This window comes from Macaca fascicularis, chromosome 18 (assembly GCF_037993035.2).
Source record: "Macaca fascicularis isolate 582-1 chromosome 18, T2T-MFA8v1.1".
Lineage (NCBI taxonomy): Eukaryota > Metazoa > Chordata > Mammalia > Primates > Cercopithecidae > Macaca > Macaca fascicularis.
In genome coordinates, this window is record NC_088392.1 from 76,573,958 (window position 1) to 76,593,563 (window position 19,606).

The following is a 19,606-nucleotide window of genomic DNA, read 5'->3' on the forward strand; positions in this document are numbered from 1 at the left end:
TGTCAAGCTTGCAGTGGGCCACTTAGGATAAAGCTGAACTTCCTGCTGGAATTTGTTCTCTCTCCTTCCCCTAATGGTACAGATGATGGGAAAATCTACCTTAGGGGTAGACTCCAGATCATTTTCAAACACACATGGCCCACTTCCTTGGGCAGTTTTCTAATATGTTAGATAGGAATCTGGACTCAACAGTTCCCTAACTGTGATTTTAAAAGGGAAGTTCACACAGGAACTCTGGCACCCAATGCACACACTTTAGAAAGTATTACACAGCAAGTAGTGGGTTCAAGTCCTGGCTTCAAGTCCAGGCTTCTTCTTGGGGAAAGGAGCAGCAAGCCTGGTTCAAGTCCAGGCTTCTTCTTGGGGAAATCTCTTGATCTCTCAACATCTCAGCTTCCATATCTGTAAAAGAGGGAGAATACCATTTTTTTTTTTTTTTACCTCAGAGTTAGCGGTGAGACATCAAGTGCAAAAACGTACGTAGAGTAGAGAACAAAGCTGGCTCCAAGGGAAGGCAGTGGAAATAGCAATTGCTGGTGCTTCTTGTGTGACTTTGTTGTTGTTAGTCTAATATAGGATTGTTTTATGGCCCATAAGGCTTTCAAGATGATTTGGTGATTAATCCAGGCCACTGACAGTCCCAAGTTGATACTGTAGCTCTTTAGAGACATTCAAAATTGAACTTCTGAGAAAATGAATGGATTTCTTGATGGTATGTGGGGTTTTATTTACATGAACACCATGTGGATGCTGTGGTCTCCAGGAGCACCGAAGCAAAAGAGGGACATTATTATTCCATCACGTGTGAAGACCGGTAATGAGTCTCCCACTGATGATATTTTCAATTTACCTGTCTTTGGGATATAAGCAGCATCAGCGTGACGAGGCTGTTATCTTGCTGCTGGCAATGATAAAAATGCTGGTGTTGGTGATACTGATGAAAAAAGTTACTGCATTTTCAAATACAGCTATTTTATTTCAAGCAGTGATAGCCCAAAGCAGAGCATAACCTGTTTTGTACTTCCCTGTCACCCAGCACACTGTGTAGAACACCAGGCTCCCTTTCTTGGCTCTTTGAGGTTCCTTTGTCCCTCGGTGTCCTTAGTTTAAATAAGGATACCTTTCTTTGTGTTTATCCTTCAACAACATCAGTTCTCAAGAGAGCATGAGGGGATGCACTTTAATAGAACTCTATTATATGGATTATAGATTATCTCATATAATAACCTTTTCAGACAGTAGGTATGAAAGTAGACAAATATAAAGCTATTTGTAAGGGAATGAGAAGTCTTACTTAGAAATAGGTCTTAGCCACGAATTTTCTTCAACATGCTGTTTTCCTGTTTAGAGGACTTAGTAACTATCTCTGAGAAACAATGTTTGAAAATAAACTTGGCACCTGCCTAGGAGTTAATAAATGGCATCTGCTTAGCATATCGATCAGTATGTCTGATGAGCTTTTCCATTTACTCCAGTAAATATCCAAGCAATGCATCACTTGAGCAGTGTAATTGATGTTCAGTTTAATATGTGTAATTTACTTATTGGTGTTGCTAATGATGCAGTAATTAATTGTGGCTTATTATTAATTTTAACATAGTTTATTCAAGTTGGAGATCTTGGTCAAAACACATACTGGCATACCAACTTTTGTCTGAGATTTTGTGTAGGTGTTGTCCTTACAGTGATTTAATTTGGTCTTTTTTACTCAGAATTTTATGAAATATCTCTTCATAGTAAACATGATAAAAGTCTTTGTGATTGTACTACCAATTCAGTGGATTCTCCTTATATGTCTTTGAATAATTTCTTTAGATATTGGCATATGTTTATGTACAAATGCACACACATGCACATAGGTAAAGACCACATCAAAGTGAGTTACATGTGTCTTTTAGCCTGTTTAGGTACTTAATAAAGGGAATTATTTATATTTCTGCCTTACTTCTATGAGTAACGAAGTCAGAAAATGCTCCCATGGTAGGATCATAGGACTACGATAGCCATTTTATTAAATAAAATTACTTTTAATAGTTTGAATCCTACTAGCATTATCTTATTAGACATTTCTCTGTTTTTTACTTTCTGAAGAACCCCAGACCATTATAATTAATATACAGCAGAAATTTTGGCTAGCTTAAAGACTTCTAAAAGAAACTCCATATACAGTCATGACAAATGACCTATATCTATTTAATCATTACAAGTATTGAGTTTATACCACTTTATTCTTGACAGATACTCACTTCGTGTCTCTCTGATACGTACCCAGTTAACTTTCTAGTCATTGATGGATATATATTTCACAGCATTGAGTGCTGAAGATATAACGTTTTGCCACTAGTATTTATTTCCATGCTCTTACTTTCTGTTAGTCTCTTTTTATCATTGATGAAAGTTTGGCCGCAAATTTTCTGGTAAGGATTTTGTCTTATTCTGTTTTCTGTGACTATAACAAAATACCACAAATCGGGTCATTTATAAACAATAAAAGTTTATTTGACTTATGGTTCTGGAGGCTGGGAAGTCCAGGAGCATTATGCTGGTATCTGGTAGGGTCATCTTATGACAGAAGGCAGAAGCAAGCAAGAGAGACAGAGAGGAGAAATCAGACCAAACTCATCCTTTTATCAGAAACCCACTCCACAATAATAACATTAATCCATTCATGAGAACTCTGACCTCATGACTTAATCACCTCTTAAGGGCTCCACCTCTTAATACTGACTGTTACAATGGCAACTAAATTTGCAATGTGAATTTTGGAGAGGACATTCAAACCACAGTAGACTTTCATCTGTTATCGCCATACTAAGAAAAACCCTTCTTTTCTTCTGACCATCTCTTGGCGTCCTCAGTGGAACTCATGTTCAGACCTCTTCCTTCTTTCTTAGCATGTTGTCTTGTTGCTCATGTAAGATCATCCAAAAGCAGCCAAAGATGCCTCTCTTCTTAATAAACCCCTCTGTAAACACTGGAAGTCTGTGGAGGAGAGACCATGAAATAAGATTTCTTGTTGTCTTTACTTTTCACTTCTACTTTTTCCTCCTTTTTGTTTCCCATCATGCCCATTGCCCAATGTCTGAGGACTTTAATCAATAGGGAAAAAAAAAAGAGTACAAATGAGAAAGACAGGAAAATTAAAGTGAGCTTTACCATGAGAGGTCTTTGGTTCCGCAAACATGTTCTCACATGCACTGTGGATACATGATAACATATGAGCCAGGTCATGTGAGGGCCACAAAGATGAGTAAGACAAATTTTGTCTCAAGGAATTTGTGTTTAGTGCATGACATAAAGATTTACCAAAATAACTGAACTCAAGTTTGAAAATAGTCAGTTCTGTGCAAGCGGGGAGAAGCAAGGTGCTCTAGGAGTTCAGCAGGGAGAGAATACTTTTCTGCAAAGCAGTTAGGAGCAGTATTTAGAATGTGTGGCCTTAGAAGATGGATAGGATTTGAACCTACACAAATTGAGTAGGGAAAGCTCCTGTGCAGCAGGAGCAAAGGCTTTGGGAAGGGAAACACTGAGGGTATGGGGAAAGTGGGCATTTCCATTTGGTGTATTTCAGAAAGGAGGGTGGCATAATATTAGGAAAGGGGGTTAGAGTTAGCTCATGGAAGGCCTTTTGAAATAATCATTTAGCAGCTCTTGGATTTGATTTTGTTTTTTTAAATGAAAGAGTGACTCGATTGGAGCTATTATTTAGGAAGATTCATACGACTGCACTATGTCAAAGACACTGGCTAAGGTGTCAGCTTGGGAGTCAGGTATAAAAATCTAGAAGAGAAATAGGTGTCAGTGAGAATAAAGAAAAAAAGTATAGCAGTTTTAGACTTGTTAGAGATTGGGAAGGACAATAATAACTGATCTCTCTAGTGTCTGGTGACTATTCTTTAACCCAAGGGCAGAATAAACCTCCTTTGTAATTTATTCCAGTTTTATGGACTGAATACAACCAAAATTAATTTACTTGCTCTTTTGCTGAATACTGACTGCATTGTGCATAGACAGGGGAAAGCCTCTCTCAGCCTTCCTCTGTACAAACTTGAACTCCTGCTTTTGTGTTTATATGTTCAAAAATATTTTTCTCCATCTATACACAGACCACTCATGGTTATTGTTCTCTTTACAAATGCTTCCTGTGTCTTTTACAATATTCGTTCGGTAAAGACTTGTCAGGTGCCCACCGTGTTCAAGAGACTGTTAATCACTACACAGCAAAGGTGGTAAGAAATGATCTTTCCTCTTGGGAAGCTCCTGTGGCAGGGCACCTGCTCGCCTTCTCCTGCAGTAGATAAATGACCCTAGTTCCTTTTCTCCTCCTTTGTGGTCCTTCTTTTCTGCCTTGTCAATCATTTGTGTTTCTTTCCTTTGATTCCTTCTCATCATCCACACGATGACTAGTATATCATGCTCCAGGATTATACACATGCCATTGCTCTTGTACATTTCAGAATTGTATTGATCATATTACCAGATCTTTCTTTTCTGCACTTTGGCCAGGAAGTCCTTTGTCCTCTTGTTTTTCTTTCAGGATTATTAGTTCCTGATTGCAGTGTTCTGTACTTTTCTTTTTCATTCTTTCGTTAGACTCTTCTCTTTTCAACTGACCAAGATCACTTTAAACTTGAGTCTTGTATTCCATAGCATGAGTAATAATCACTCGAGTTTTCTGGATTATATTGGGGGATGCTGTTGTGCAATGAAATAAGAGTAGGCTTCACAGTCATACACCCTGGGTTCAGAGTGTAGCACCATTCCTTCTCTTCCACTGACTTAGGACAAGCTGTTTATCTTGATGGCTTCTGTTTCTTCGGTTTCCTCATTTGTCAAATGATATTAATTATACTTCATGGTATAGTATTAAATAAAAATTATATAAGGTACCCGGAATATAAAGTAAGTCTTCAAAAAGGTTAGCTTTCTTCCTTCCTATCTTATTTAGTAGCACCCAGGCAGTTGATCAATATACTTTAAATTCCTTTACAATTCAGAGTGTCTTCCAATCTCTACATATTGGGGCTAGTCGTGAATTAGGATTTGATTCCACCAGGTTTGCCTCTTCATTGTATAAAAGGATCTTTTCAATCATGCAATCAATGATGGAAATTGGATCACTGAGAAAGTAACATAGTATTATATTAGGAGATGCTTTAAGAAGAACAACACCATTACATTTTTTTCGCATTTGCCACAGTCTGAAAAACTTCCCCACTCATAATTGGGAGCCATGGTTCTGGAGTTGGGTATTTCTTCGTGTTGTGTAGGGAATCCTCAAAGGTGTTACATAGATTCCTGGGTCCTACCTCAGACCTTTGATCCAGAATCCCTGGGGAACCCAGCCATCTGCAGGTTTCAAAGCTCTCCAAATAATTATTTGCCCAGCCTGAGTTTGAAACTTCCTATAATTGAAGACCCTCTGTTTTAGAATATATTAACGCCACAATTAATATAAGCCATATTCATTAAAGCCCTTTATTGTTGGAGGAAATATTGTGTGTTTACTAAATGAGAGTCTGGAGAGTACATGACTTCTACTCTCTCCTAAGACCCTGTGAGTCCTCATCACAATTCTAAAAGGCCATCTTTTTGTTGTTGTTGTTGGAGACGGAGTCTTGCTCTGTCACCCAGGCTGGAGTGCAGTGGCGCAATCTCTGCTCACTGCAAGCTCCGCCTCCTGGGTTCACACCATTCTCCTGCCTCAGCCTCCCAAGTAGCTGGGACTACAGGCGCGCATCACCACACCCGGCTAATTTAAAGGCCATCTTTTGTGTGTGTAGCTCTTAGGCCCTGGGAAAGCCATGTCACACATCTCGTGCAATTTGCTAGACTCTACATTTTTTGAGCCTCAGAAATATTGATACTTCTAGCAAGCATACAGAATAGACTAGGTATACTTACTTTTTGATGAGATGGCGAATGACAAATTTCAGACAGCGGGAAGAGCTCTAAGGGGTTTTTGCAAACAACTACTACTTGGTACAGGAAGCTGTGGTAATCCTTTCTCCCACGGGAAAAAATGTTAAGAGGTAAATATGAGGTCCAGACCACGACCTAAAATACAAATCTGGAAGAAATTTTGAGGGACAGTACGCTTCCATTTTAATGCCTTCAAAGTTTAGTCTCAAGCAAATGGTTGGAAACTTCCATTCTGAACTACATCATCCTCAAGAATCATCTGTTTCGGAAGCAGCCACCCCCACTTCCTTTCTTGATTATTCACTTTATGTGAAAGTTGCACAGTTGATAACCAATTATTGACAATTTCTTTCCCTATTTTATTACTTTATAATGATTTGAGAAATTCAAATGGAAAAAATAAAACTATTTCATCAAAATAGTAAGAGCAGTAATAATTCTCTTGGACTTTTAGTGTCCAGATAATAAGTGATAATGCTTTGATAGATCATCTTCTCAGGGTGTCAGCCACGTCAATAAATGAGAGCAGTAACTGTCATGAAATTAGAACAAAAATAAAAAAGAAATTGATTTTTTTTTTAGAGAAGGTATATATCAAACAATCCAGTATCTCAGTGTTATATGAAAAACTGTGTTTCTGATTATGACTTGTACATTGTATATGCTCTGTTTACCCTACATTGGAAATTAGGGACAGAGGAAGAGTTATAAATTCAAAAGCATAATCAGGTTATAAAGAATATAGAAAGTGTGACTGTAGATTATTCCAGGAACAGTGATTGACTTCGCATTCCCAGGAAGAAAAACAATGATATGTAATTTAAATGAAAAATCTATGAGGTGTTTTGCGATTATGTATAATGTGAAGAAGGAGCAGCTGAAAAAAAAAAAAAAAAAAAAAACCTAAACAATACTGCAAAGGATTTTAATTCTCTGGGCAACAAGACCTGAATGAACTGTCTCACAATGATCTTTAAAACAAGGATGTTGCTGTTTTTAAGAAGAAGTATAGAAATTTACCTCTGCATAGATTCACACACAAAAGAAGGAAAATTAATTAAAATAGAGTCTCTATTCCATAAAAGTCATTAAAATGCTGGCACAAAGTGACTGAGTACTAAATTTAAATTTTAGATTATCTTTTGGGACCAGTGCTCTTTGAAACGCACTTGAAGAAACAATATTTTTACATATTTCCACTGCTTCCATTTTATTGTCTACTTTTAGCTCTTCTCCCTGTCTCATCTCTTAAGGTTTTTCAACCTCCTCAGCTATTCTTTTCAGCAGTTCCCATTGTTACTGTCCTTAGCCCCGTTTTTCTTTCTTTCTCCCCCAAATACCAAGAGTGGCTTTGTGGTATTTGGTTTGCCACTGAAACCTTTTGCGTGTGATGTGAATGGGGTAGTTTGTTGCTCAGGTTCAATTGAGACATTGAACCCAACACAAAGCTGCAGCAGGAGGCTGGCTGTGTAGTCCCAGAGCCATTGTTGGTGTTGTCACCTGTGCACAGCTGACTGTGCTTCTGTGAGTCTCTTGTATCCTGCTCATTCCAGCCACCCTTGCAGTTCAGGCAGGGGAGGCTCTGGGCCTGGGTGGGGCCGTAACCTTCCCATGGCTCCCCAACTTACTTCCCTTCCCTTCCTCAGTGAGCCTATGTATTGCTGCCACAATTGTTCTCAAGGTCCTGCCTTGTTATTTTCTGTGATTCCTTATTTATTAAATTTAGTCTGGGCTGTCCTACCCAGTAAGCAACACCCATCCCACCATAAAGCCTCAGTTCCCAACCCTCTTCCCAACCACCCCCAGCCCCTGCCCCAGACCCTGCCCTTGAAGCTAGTGTGTGATTCCAGAGGCCCCTTTGTTCTGGCTTACGAGGCACTCTTCCCATCCAGCATTGAAACCTTCCCAGTCCTTCCAGCCCATTCATTATTGCAGCCTCTGACAATGAGCCCTCCCTCATCCCCTCCACTCTTCCCCGAGCTGGGCTCTGTAGCTCACTTGCGACACTTAAGACTTCTTGCTTTATTTACTGTGGTTGACTCCTTAAAGGAAGAGGCACATACTCAACTCTTAATTCCCCTGCAGAACCTGGCTCCAGTACCTTGAGCACAAAGGGTACTAAATAAGGGGCTGTTAATTCAGAGGCTGTGGGAGCCAACATTAGCTACACATATGAACAGGACAGTGCTAGCCCGTGTTTATAGCTGCATCCCGTATATTTAGAGGGAACGTCTGAGTGTCACAGGGATGCTTCTGTATCTCTGATCTGAACACTGTTCACTCCCCTCCCCGATGTAAGTCTGAGTAGGGATCACCCCCTACCTTTTTTTGTTCCTTTTCCTCTTCCCCTTCTTCATCCAGCTAGGAGGAGTGAAGAGACGGCCCAGGGCTCTGCGTGCTCTTGGATACAGCCACAGCCCCACTTCCCACCCTCACTGTTGGCTCCAGGCCATTAGGATTGCTCTCACTGGCCCACTTTCCCCTTGGCCCCCTTCCCAGTCTGTCCAACCTTATCTTCTGTGTCCTTGGAACTCCTGGTGGGCTACCAGCAGATCCCACCCATGCCCAGCCTGGGACATCCCTCCCTTCCCTCTTCTAGGCAACTTCAACACTTTTTGGCCTCACATTTCTTACACTTCCATTCTGGCCCCCAGTCTCCCCTCATCTTCTTGCTTCCTTTCTCCCTGGGAGACCGTTCAAATGCTCCACTCCCAGACCAGCACATCTGCTCCCCCCAGAGCCTGTGCACTGCTGCGTGCGTGGCTTTCCACCGTTCCTCTGGGTGAAACATCAGCCCTGCTGGTTCTGCACGCTGGTCCCACCTCCCGCCTCTGGAAGGGCTTCCCTCCAGCAGGCGGCTCCTTTCCCTTCCATGTCATCAACTTCCCCCACTATGGTATCATTAGCGTTCACATTCAGAGATGCTGTCATTTCTTCCATCTTAAGAAAAAAAAGACTGTCTCGTAATCCCTTTCTTCCTCTCTGGCTGCTCCGTGTGAATGCTCCCTTTGTCTGTATTGGCCTGGACGTCTTCCTCCTCCTAGCTGAGTTCCATCCTCCTTGACCTGCCCTTGTTTCCCTTGTTCACTGCCTAAGTGTCCCCCAGCGGACTCATGACTATAATCACCATCTTTTTGATGACAACCTCAAATTTATTTTCTACACCCAGGTCTCTCCCCTGTATATCCATCCAACTGCCTACTTGCTATCTCTTTTGGATGTCTAATAGCTCAAACCTCATTGGTCCAAAACTAAATTCTCGGTCTTCCCACCCACCCCTCCAAATCTGCACCCCTCGCAGTCTCGCCCTGTCAGTAGCGGCTGCGTCTCTCCAGTGACTCTTGCCAGAAACCTGGTTGTTATCCTAACACACCTAACATCCAGTTCACTGGCAAAACTGATGGCTGGACCATCACGGCATGTCTCAAGTTTGACGGCATCTTGCCACCTGCACTGTTACCTTCTCACTCCAAACCATGAATGTCTTCCCTGCATCTTTGTAATAGCCTCCTAACTGAGGTCTCTGTCTCCACCGTGGCCCGCTACAGCCTGCAGTACACGCAGCTGCCGGGATAGTGTCGTTGAATATAAGCCAGATCAAGTTCCTCTTCTGCTCAGAATCCTCCAGTGGCTTCTCAAGCAGAGAGAATAGTTGCAGCGATCTAAGGAATTGTCCCCACCCCAAAATTGTGCTTCACCTTCTCCACAGTTCACGGCACTCCAGTCACACTCAGTATTTCAGTCTTGCTTGTACCTTTTCCCTTTTCCTCCTCCCTGGATGTCAGCCTCTCCCACTCCCTTTCCTCTTTCAGGTCTCTACTCGAATGTTATTTTCTCAGTAATTCCTTCTCCAATCCCGCATCCTAGCAGCTGCCTCACCTTCACCCCACAGCCCACTCCCCTTGAAGTTTCTCTACAGCTAGCCTGGCCAGACACTGCCTACAATATTGGCTTACATTGGTGTCTGTCTTCCACACAAGGATTTAAGTTCCATGAGGTCAGAAGTTTTGTTTTGTCCATCTGCTCACCACCGTATTCCTTAAACAGTGCTTGGCAAGCAGTTAAGGACTCAATAAACGCTTGTTGAATAAATGAAGAATATTGCTGGATTTTTTTCCTCCACATTCAAGGTCAGCCTCGTACTAGTCACCACCGTGCAAAGTTCTGCAGCCGAGCTGTCCCTGCGGCTCTTCCTAACCCTGCCACTCCCCTCCCTTTGGGAAGACTTCCAGTTTACTCTGGGTGAAACCAGCCCGTGCTGTGGGCAGCATGGTCAGTAGCTCTGAGCATCACTGACAGCCTTCATGGTCTTCTGGGCTTGTACCCTTGAATCTTTTGGGAAAATTTGTGCAGCCAGTTCAGTAGTCAAAATTGGGCCCAGACCTCAAGCCAGTGGCTGAGTACATCGTGTTCTCGGCCTGGCCTGCTGCTGTTATTTAATTTAACGTTGAACACTGGGCCAAAGCAGATTGTTTTCTGCCAAGTTGAAAACTAGCTAAATACTGCGTTGGATAATCATTCTATTTCTTTTGAGGTTTTTTTTTTTCATACTAGATGTTATAACTGAAATCTTAATGCAATTTGACTGGAATACCACTCTTCTTTATTTTCGTGGCCATTATAAAAGTAATAACCGGAGTTCTCACTAGGAGTCAATAGAATGGGCATCTGTGAGGATATGCGCTAGGATTTTAGCAGTCTCTTAATCTCCCTGTAATACTTAGCTTATTCATCAGTGTAATGAATACAATACAGTATCAGGCCTAGATAAAATCCACTGATAAATGGACACGTGCGAGTTTATTCTCTTCAAAAGAAACTAAATGCACATCGCTGTCCTAACAGAATACACACAAGAAGAGAAAATTCCTTTTAATAAGCAATTAAAATTTATACAAAAAGAAAAAAAGAAAAGTTTATACCATGAGAAACCTGGCAAGAAAATAACAAGACCAAGGGGGAAATAGAATGAAAACAACTCTTTGCCAAGCAGTTTGGAAATTGTACTGTTAAATACATAGATTCGGGTGAGGAAAAATAAACAACCATCAGTTGCAACCATGCTCTGTCAAAAATATCCCCTGTCCAAGGCCGGCTGACAGGTATAACCAGAACCACATGTTCCCAAAACAATAAAAGAGGAGAGAGGAGCATCCTATTTAAGGAGAGCCTAAAGATGTTCATTTCAGGCAGAGATAGAGGGATAGGACACAGGCAGGAAAGCAGGAACTTCCTGGCAGGGGGCCTGGAGTCAGTGACACCCACCCATCAGGTTATCCGAGGGCTGTTTGTGTTTACACTGATGCTTCTGCAGAGTCCTAAACCCAAACACCTGACTCAAGCGGATGGCCAGTCCCAGGCAGCCCTCCCACCTTTTCTGAGTCGCTGTCCCGTTTATCATGGTTGCTACCATCATCACGTTGCAACTGTGTCAGGCCAAGATACAACATTTCATTCTCTTGACCTGCAATGTGAAAGGAGTTAAAAGTCAGTGCTAAGAAATGATAATACTGAGCTTCCATAGGCTGCATAGCAATATGCATGCTGCTTCCTAAAGGGGATGAAAGGCTGCAGGTAACCACCCCTCCTCGGCCCAAAGCAGAACGGAGAGTCATTCACCAGTTCCCACAGAGCCAGACCCTCCTCTACTGAGTGTTCACAATGTATGCATTACATCTGTGCTATTTTTATAGTAAAATATCTTAAGCTAAATAAGGTTTTTTAAACATTTTCCCCCAAGTGTTGCATTTACTGACATTACTTAGTTACAAAACATACCTTAACTCATCTATTTAGGAAATATATATGGAGAGCTAGCTATCTGTAACTAGTGAGATAAATGGAATGGCTTCCAGTATGTCAACATTGGAAGAATCAAACCAATTTGATTTTATTTTAAAAATTTGTTTTAATTGGACACATAAAATAGAAAAAATTAGACTTTTTTCAGTTTTGTGAATTTCAAATGTTACTTCTTTTTGTATGGATTGCTTAGCTTAAAATTTTTTTTTATCCACATACACATTTTGTCTTTAGATTTTTCTTAGCAATTTGATTAATGTGACAATTTCCTCCCAGTCAACCACCTGATGATATGTTCCGATAGAATATTGATTGGAGTGGTATATTTCAGGTGTAATTACCATAAAGGATAATTAACATGAATACCTTAAAGATTTAACTGGACAACTAGTTTGAGGGGTATTCATTGAAACAAAATAGCAGGACTTCCTCTTGACGTTGTCAGAAATAAAATAAAATTGACCTGTAGAGGCTTCTTCAGAAGGGTTTTTATCTCATAAGGTGTGCTTTCTGCATCACGGCTGCTGTTGTGGCTCTCAAATGATTGGAATATGCTTTGTCATGGAAACACTAATGATCTTCCAACTCACTTCTCCCCTGACCTTGACTCACTTCCTGGGGTCAGTCTAATGACTACAGCCATGTTTCAAATGCAAGGCCTCATGTATAAAATCTTACCAGGAATAACTTTGGAAAGAAACATCATTTACATGTTTCCAAAGGAAACAAAAAAACAGATGGAAGGTGATACCTGGCACTCCCTCTTTCTCAGTGATGACTCATTTTGGAGTTTATCCTCCTGGTCTTGGTCCACCCTGCACAAGGGCTCAGACACAGTGACAGCAAAGGTTTTCATGAGTCGGGTGACGCAGGAGTGGAAAACCTCATGACAGGGTGGAAAGAGCTGGTTTACAAACACTCTAATTTAATCACATTTTTAACAACACAAAAAGAAAATTCTAAGGAGGAAAATGTGGACATAAAGTTCCTCCTTTCAGAATGACCTGTCACCTAGTAAGGGTGGTGTGACTCAGAGCATCATCACATTCTAATTTTAAAAGTACAAGCCCTTTTAAAAAGGAGTGTTTTTAGGGAATTGAACATTACATTCCTAATATTTTTCATCCTGAATGCACTTAGCAGAGGAAACATATTTCATCAGACATGAATTTGACATTCCATCGCATTATACAGTAAACAGGACAAACATGTCTCATGTTTTAGACATGAGAAAGGGGAGCTAAGACAGCCACCGCCCCTGTAAGACCCTGGTTATCTCATTTAAACAGATATTAAATGTGGGTGCCAGCGGTGTGATCATCAGCCACTTCCCACTTTGTGAGTAAATTGCTTAGAAGGAGTCTTTTGCCTACCAGATGTGACCTAGATTTAGATTTCCAAAGGCAGGGGAAAAACTCTTTTGTGTTAAAAAACAATTGCTGGTAAAAATGCGTGGTGAATGAGCTTATCTGAGTTTTCCAGGTGTTTGGACTAATATGTTATGGAATTACTGCTTCGTTTATGAAAAATAATTGAGGAAAATGTTCCAGCAAATCAAATTTGGATAAAGGCTTAGGGATAGGTATTGTGGTGTTAGTAAGTTTTTAAATGGCAGAAAGAGCAGGAACCAATAGAGATAATAAAATAATATTTTTCTTAAAAAAAAACAAAAACCTGTTTCAGAAGAGTCTTTTAGAAAAGGGTCAGGCATGGGTTTGCTATCCCGCTTGTGTTATGGTTTAGTAAAATATTGAAGAACAATGTGAACAATTACGCTCGTTTCAGTGCATATGAAAGCTGTTTAAAAAATCAAAGCTTGTCTGTCTGCTGGCTCTGATAAGTCTTATTATTCTGTTAAATGCAGCGAAATTTTTTAAAATGTGACATCTTTATTCTCTCTCACCTACTGTCTCTCCTTTTTCATTTCCTTTCATCTTCAGGAGCTGCCACTCCGAAACCAGTCCCAGAACCCGAGAAACAGACAGATCATACAGTTAAAATTGCTGGAGTCATTGCGGGCATCTTGCTGTTCGTTATTATATTTCTTGGAGTTGTGTTGGTAATGAAGAAAAGGTGAGCTCCTAGCTGTTGCCAAAGATACAGTTATATCCATTGTTTGCTGAAATGTTTCGTGTGTGTGAAAATACTCAGTTACTGAGCTGGCTTTGATAACCCAGACACATCTGTGACTCTGTGATTGTTAACATTTTTCATCATGTGGCATGGAAGGTTATGGGACAAAAATTTAGAGTAAATGGCTATGATTCTGTGTGAATATGCAAAGCATATCATGCCAGAATAACATAAGCATCCTGTGTCTTCCCACACAGAGGCAGATAAAGCTCTGCAGAATCTTAAAAGCCACTTATTCACCAGGAAATGTTTAGTACTGATTTCCAACGTACTAAGACATTTGGTAATCACAAAGATATGAGAAGACTTTCCTTCTTATTATAGTGAGGATGATGATGATAACAGATTTTACGGGGCCTGTGTTGTGTGTTGGCACCGTGCTAGGGAAGGTAATCAGCACAACATCGTGAGAAAGAGAACCGGCAAGAACAGTCCAACAGAACAATGCCGCGCAGGAGCAGCTCGTAAGAGAACAAATCATAGAGTACGTGGTATGGCTGGGCACCATGGCTCATGCCTGTAATCCCCGCACTTTGGGAAGTGGAGGCAGGTGAATCATTTGATCACTTTAGCCCAGGAGTTCAAGACCAGCTTGGGCAACATGACAAAAACCTGTTTCAACAATAAATACAAAGATTTGCTGGACGTGGTGGCACACACCTGTAGTCCCAGCTATTGGTGAGGCTGAGATGGGAGGATCACTTGAGCTATGATCACTCCACTGCACACCAGCCTGGGCAACAGAGCAAAACCCTGTGTCCAAAAACAAACAAACAAAGTTGTGTGTTACAAGAGCCAAGGGATAGTCTGGGGGAGAGAAAAACAGATATGGCCATACTAAGGGATCCTCATCTCCCATACTTGAAAACTATGCAGTGTCTTGTTTTGCAGAAACAAGTGAAAACTTAATAATAAAATCTTCAATTTATGTAAAAATCCATACAAAAATATAGATACTAAGAATTGATGGCATAAATTTTCCCAAATAGAGGGAATATATGGGTCTTGTCGATTTCTCTATTGTTTGAAAACAGTTGTAATCATGCCGTGTGAGTGAGTTCATGGATGGTAGAAGGTAAAGGTGGAGAGGTTGGCAGAGAGAAGACTAGAAACTCTGATCTGGTTGTGGAAGGAGGTTGGCCTTGGGCCTGAGACTGTTGATGGCCTTTGAGCAGGTAGTAACATGATCTAATTTTTAGGAATATAACTCTAACGTTAGGATTGGACACAGTGAGGAGGGGAGAGAGCTCAAATCAGGAAGACCGGTAGAATGAAGAGAAAGAGCAAGTTTAGAAACAGTTAAGAGTTAAATTTTAGTAGCCATTTGGAGAGAGAAGGGACTATATAGAAAGAACTTACAGTAATTCCTGATTTGGGCAAGTTAGTGGAGATATTTCTATTCACCAAAATCTGGAACATAGAAACTAGAAAATGGGGGGGGGGGGGGTTGGCAGTAAAAATGGAGAGTTCAGCTTTGCACATTTTTTTTTTTATTATAATGCTTTAGGTTCTGGGGTACATGTGCAGAACGAGCAGTTTTGTTACATGGGTATACACGTGCCATGGTGGTCTGCTGTACCCGTCATCCCATCTCCTAATGCTATCCCTCCTTTACACCCCACCCTCTGACAGGCCCCAGGGTATGATGTTCCCCTCCCTGTGTCCATGCATTGTCACAGGTACACACGTACAAGTGAGAACATGCACTGTTTGCTTTTCTGTTCTTGTGATAGTTTGCTGAGAATGATGGTTTCCAGCTTCATCCATGTCCCTGCAAAGGATATGAACTCATCCATTTTTATGGCTGCGTAGTATTCCATGGTGCTTATGTGCCACATTTTCTTAATCCAGTCTATCTATTTTCTTTATCAATTGTTGGACATTTAGGTTGGTTCCAAGTCTTTGCTATTGTGAATAGTGCCATGATAAACATACGTATACATGTGTCTTTATAGTAGAATGATTTATAAACCTTTGGGTATATAACCAGTAATGGGATTGTTGGATCAAATGGTATTTCTAGTTCTAGGTCCTTGAGGAATCGCCACACTGTCTTCCACAATGGTTGAACTAATTTATACTCCCACCAACAGTGTAAAAGTGTTCTTATTTCTGTACATCTTCTCCAGCATCTGTTGTTTCCTGACTTTTTTTTTTTCCTTGAGACGGAATTCTTTGCTCTTTTTGCCCAGGCAGGAGTGCAATGGCGTGATCTTGGCTCACTGCAACCTCCGCCTCCCAGGTTCAAGTGATTCTCCTGCCTCAGCCTCCTCAGTAGCTGGAATTACAGGTGTACACCACCACACCCGGCTAATTTTTGTATTTTTAGTAGAGACAGGTTTTCTCCATGTTGGTCAGGCTGGTCTCAAACTCCCAATCTCGTGATCCGCCTTCCTTGGCCTCCCAAAGTGCTGGGATTACAGGCGTGAGCCTCCATGCCCAGGCTTCCTGACTTTTTGGTGATCGCTATTCTCACTGGCATAACATGGTATTTCATTGTGGTTTTGATTTGCATTTTTCTAATGACTAGTGATCATGAGCATTTTTTTGTATGTTTGTTGGCTGCATAAATGTCTTCTTTTGAGAAGTGTCTGTTCATATCATTTGCCCACTTTTTGATGGGGTTGTTTTTTCTCTTGTAAATTTGTTTAAGTTTTTTATAGATTCTGGATATTAGCCTTTTGTCAGATGGATAGATTGCAAAAATTTTCTCTCATTCTGTAGACTGTCTGTTCACTTTGATGATAGTTTCTTTTGCTGTGCAGAAGCTCTTTAGTTTAATTAGATCTCATTTGTCAATTTTGGCGTTTGTTGCCATTGTTTTTGGTGTTTTAGACATTTAGTCTTTGCCCATGCCTGTGTCCTCAATGGTGTTGTCTAGGTTTTCTTCTAGGATTTTTATGGTTTTAGGGCTTATGTTTAAGTCTTTAATCCATCTTGAGTTGATCTGTGTATAAGGTGTAAGGAAGGGGTCCAGTTTCAGTTTTCTGTGTATGACTAGATATTCATTCCCAACACCATTTATTAAATAGGGAATCTTTTCCCCATTGCTTGTTTTTGTCAGGTTTAGCAAAGATCAGATGGTTGTAGATGTGTGGTGTTATTTCTGAGGCCTCTATTCTGTTCCGTTGGCCTATATATCTGTTTTGATACCAGTATAGTGCTGTTTTGGTTACTGTAGCCTTGTAGTAGAGTTTGAAGTCAGGTAGCACGATGCCTCCAGCTTTGTTTGGTGAGAGAGGGCATCCTTGTCTTGTGCCGATTTTTAAAGGGAATGCTTCCAGCTTTTGCCCATTCAGTATGATATTGGCTGTGGGTTTGTCATAAATACCTCTTATTATTTTGAGGTATGTTCCACCCGTATCTAACTTATTCAGAGTTTTTAGCATGGAGGGCTGCTGAATTTTGTCGAAGGCCTTTTCTGCATCTATTGAGATAATCATGTGGTTTTTGTCATTGGTTCTGTTTATGTGATGGATTACGCTTATTGATTTGCATATGTTGAACCAGCCTTGCGTCCCAGGGATGAAGCTGACTTCATCGTGGTGGATAAGCTTTTTAATGTGCTGCTGGATTTGATTTGCCAGTATTTTATTGAGGATTTTCTCATCGAAGTTCATCAGGGATATTGGCCTGAAATTTTCTTTTTTGTGTCTCTGCCAGGTTTTGGTATCAGGATGATGTTGGCCTCATAAACTGAGTTAGGGAGGATTCCCTCTTTTTCTATTGTTTGGAATAGTTTGAGAAGGAATGGTAACACCTCGTCCTTGTGCCTCCGGTAAAATTCAACTGTGAATCCATCTGGTCCTGGACCTTTTTTGGTTAGTAGGCTAATAATTACTGCCTTAATTTCAAAACTTGTTATCGGTCTATTCAGGGATTTGACTTCTTCCTGGTTTAGACTTGGGAGGGTATACGTGTCCAGGAATTTATTCATTTCTTCTAGATTTTCTGGTTTATTTGCATAGAGGTGTTTATACTGTTCTCTGATGGTAATTTGTATTCCTGTGGGATCAGTGGCGATACTATATCATTTTTATTACATCTATTTGATCTTCTTTCCTTTCTTCTTTATTAGTCTGGCTAGTAGTCTATTTTGTTGATGTTTTCAAAAAACCAGTTCCTGGATTTATTGATTTTTTTAAGGGTTTTTCGTGTCTCTATGTCCTTCAGTTCTGCTCTGATCTTAGTTATGTCTTGGCTCTGGGTAGCTTTTGAATTTGTTTGCTGTTGCTTCTCTAGTTCTTTTAATTTTGAAGTTTTGGTGCCAATTTTCTATCTTTCCTGCCTTCTCTTGTGGGCATTTAGTGCTATAAATTTCCCTCTACACACTCTTTAAATGTGTTCCAGAGATTCTGGTGCGTTGTGTCTTCATTCTCATTGGTTTCAAAAAACATCTTTATTTCTGCCTTCATTTCATTATTTACCCAGTAGTCACTCAGGAGCAGGTTGTTCAGTTTCCATGTAGTTGTGCTGATTTGATTGAGTTTCTTAATCCTGAGTTCTAATTTTATTGCACTGTGGTCTGAGAGACTGTTTGTTATGATTTCCATTCTTTTGCATTTACTGAGGAGTGTTTTACTTCCAGTTTTGTGGTCAATTTTAAAATAAGCATGATGAAGTGAAGAGAAGAATGTATATTCTGTTATTTGGGGTGGAGAGTTCTGTAGATATCTCTTAGGTCCGCTTTTTCCAGAACTGAGTTCAAGTCCTGAATATCCTTGTTAATTTTCTGTCTCATTGATCTGTCTAATGTTGACAGTGGGGTGTTAAAGTCTCCCACTATTATTGTGGGGAGTCTAAATCTCTTCATAGATCTCTAAGAATTTGCTTTATGAATCTGGGTGTTCCTGTGTTGGGTGCATGTATATTTAGGATAGTTAACTCTTCTTGTTGCATTGATCCCTTTACTGTTATGTAATGCCCTTCTTTGTCTCTTTTGATCTTTGTTGGTTTAAAGTGTGTTTTATCAGAGACTAGGATTGTAACTCCTGATTTTTTTTGCTTTCCATTTGCCTGGTAAATATTCCTCCATCCCGTTTGTTTTGAGCCCATGTGTGTCTTTGCACATGAGATAGGTCTCCTGAATACAGCACACTGATGGGTCTTGACTCTTTACCTAATTTGCCAGTCTGTGTCTTTTAATTGGGGCATTTAGCCCATTTACATTTAAGGTTACTATTGTTATATGTGAATTTGATCCTGTCGTTATGATGGTAGCTGGATATTTTGCCCATTAGTTGATGTAATTTCTTCATAGTTTTGATGGTCTTTAAAGTTGGTGTGTTTTTGCAGTGGCTGGTACCAGTTGTTCTTCTCATGTTTAGTGCTTCCTTCAGGAGCTCTTGTAAGGCAGGCCTGGTAGTGTCAGAATCTCTCAGCATTTGCTTTTCTGTAATGGATTTTATTTCTCCTTCACTTATGAAGCTTAGTTTGGCAGGATATGAAATTCTGGGTTGAAAATTCCTTTCTTTAAGAATATTAAATATTGGGCCCCACTCTCTTCTGGCTTGTAGGATTTCTGCAGCGATATCTACTGTTAGTCTGAGGAGCTTCCCTTGTGAGTAATCTGACCTTTCTCTCTGACTGCCCTTAACATTTTTTCCTGCATTTCAACCTTGGTGAGTCTGACGATTATGTCTTGGGGTTGCTCTTCTCAAGGAGTATCTTTGTGGTGGTCTCTGTGTTTCCTGAATTTGAATGTTAGCCTGTCTTGCTAGATTGGGGAATTTCTCCTGGATAATATCCT

The 19,606-nt window shown here is 40.5% G+C and overlaps 1 protein-coding gene across 17 annotated transcripts in view; it reads left to right on the plus strand.

Moving 5' to 3' along the window:
• Positions 1-19,606, plus strand: part of PTPRM (protein tyrosine phosphatase receptor type M) — an 847,035-nt gene that overhangs the window by 566,741 nt on the left and 260,688 nt on the right. For 16 of the 17 annotated variants that reach the window (XM_065534197.2, XM_065534199.2, XM_065534198.2 and 13 more), the window contains one exon: positions 13,665-13,797. The exons of the other annotated variant lie outside the window; for it this stretch is intronic. In XM_065534197.2, the coding sequence (XP_065390269.1) occupies positions 13,665-13,797 (133 nt within the window). The remainder of the gene's footprint in view (positions 1-13,664; positions 13,798-19,606) is intronic. 17 annotated transcript variants of the gene reach the window in all.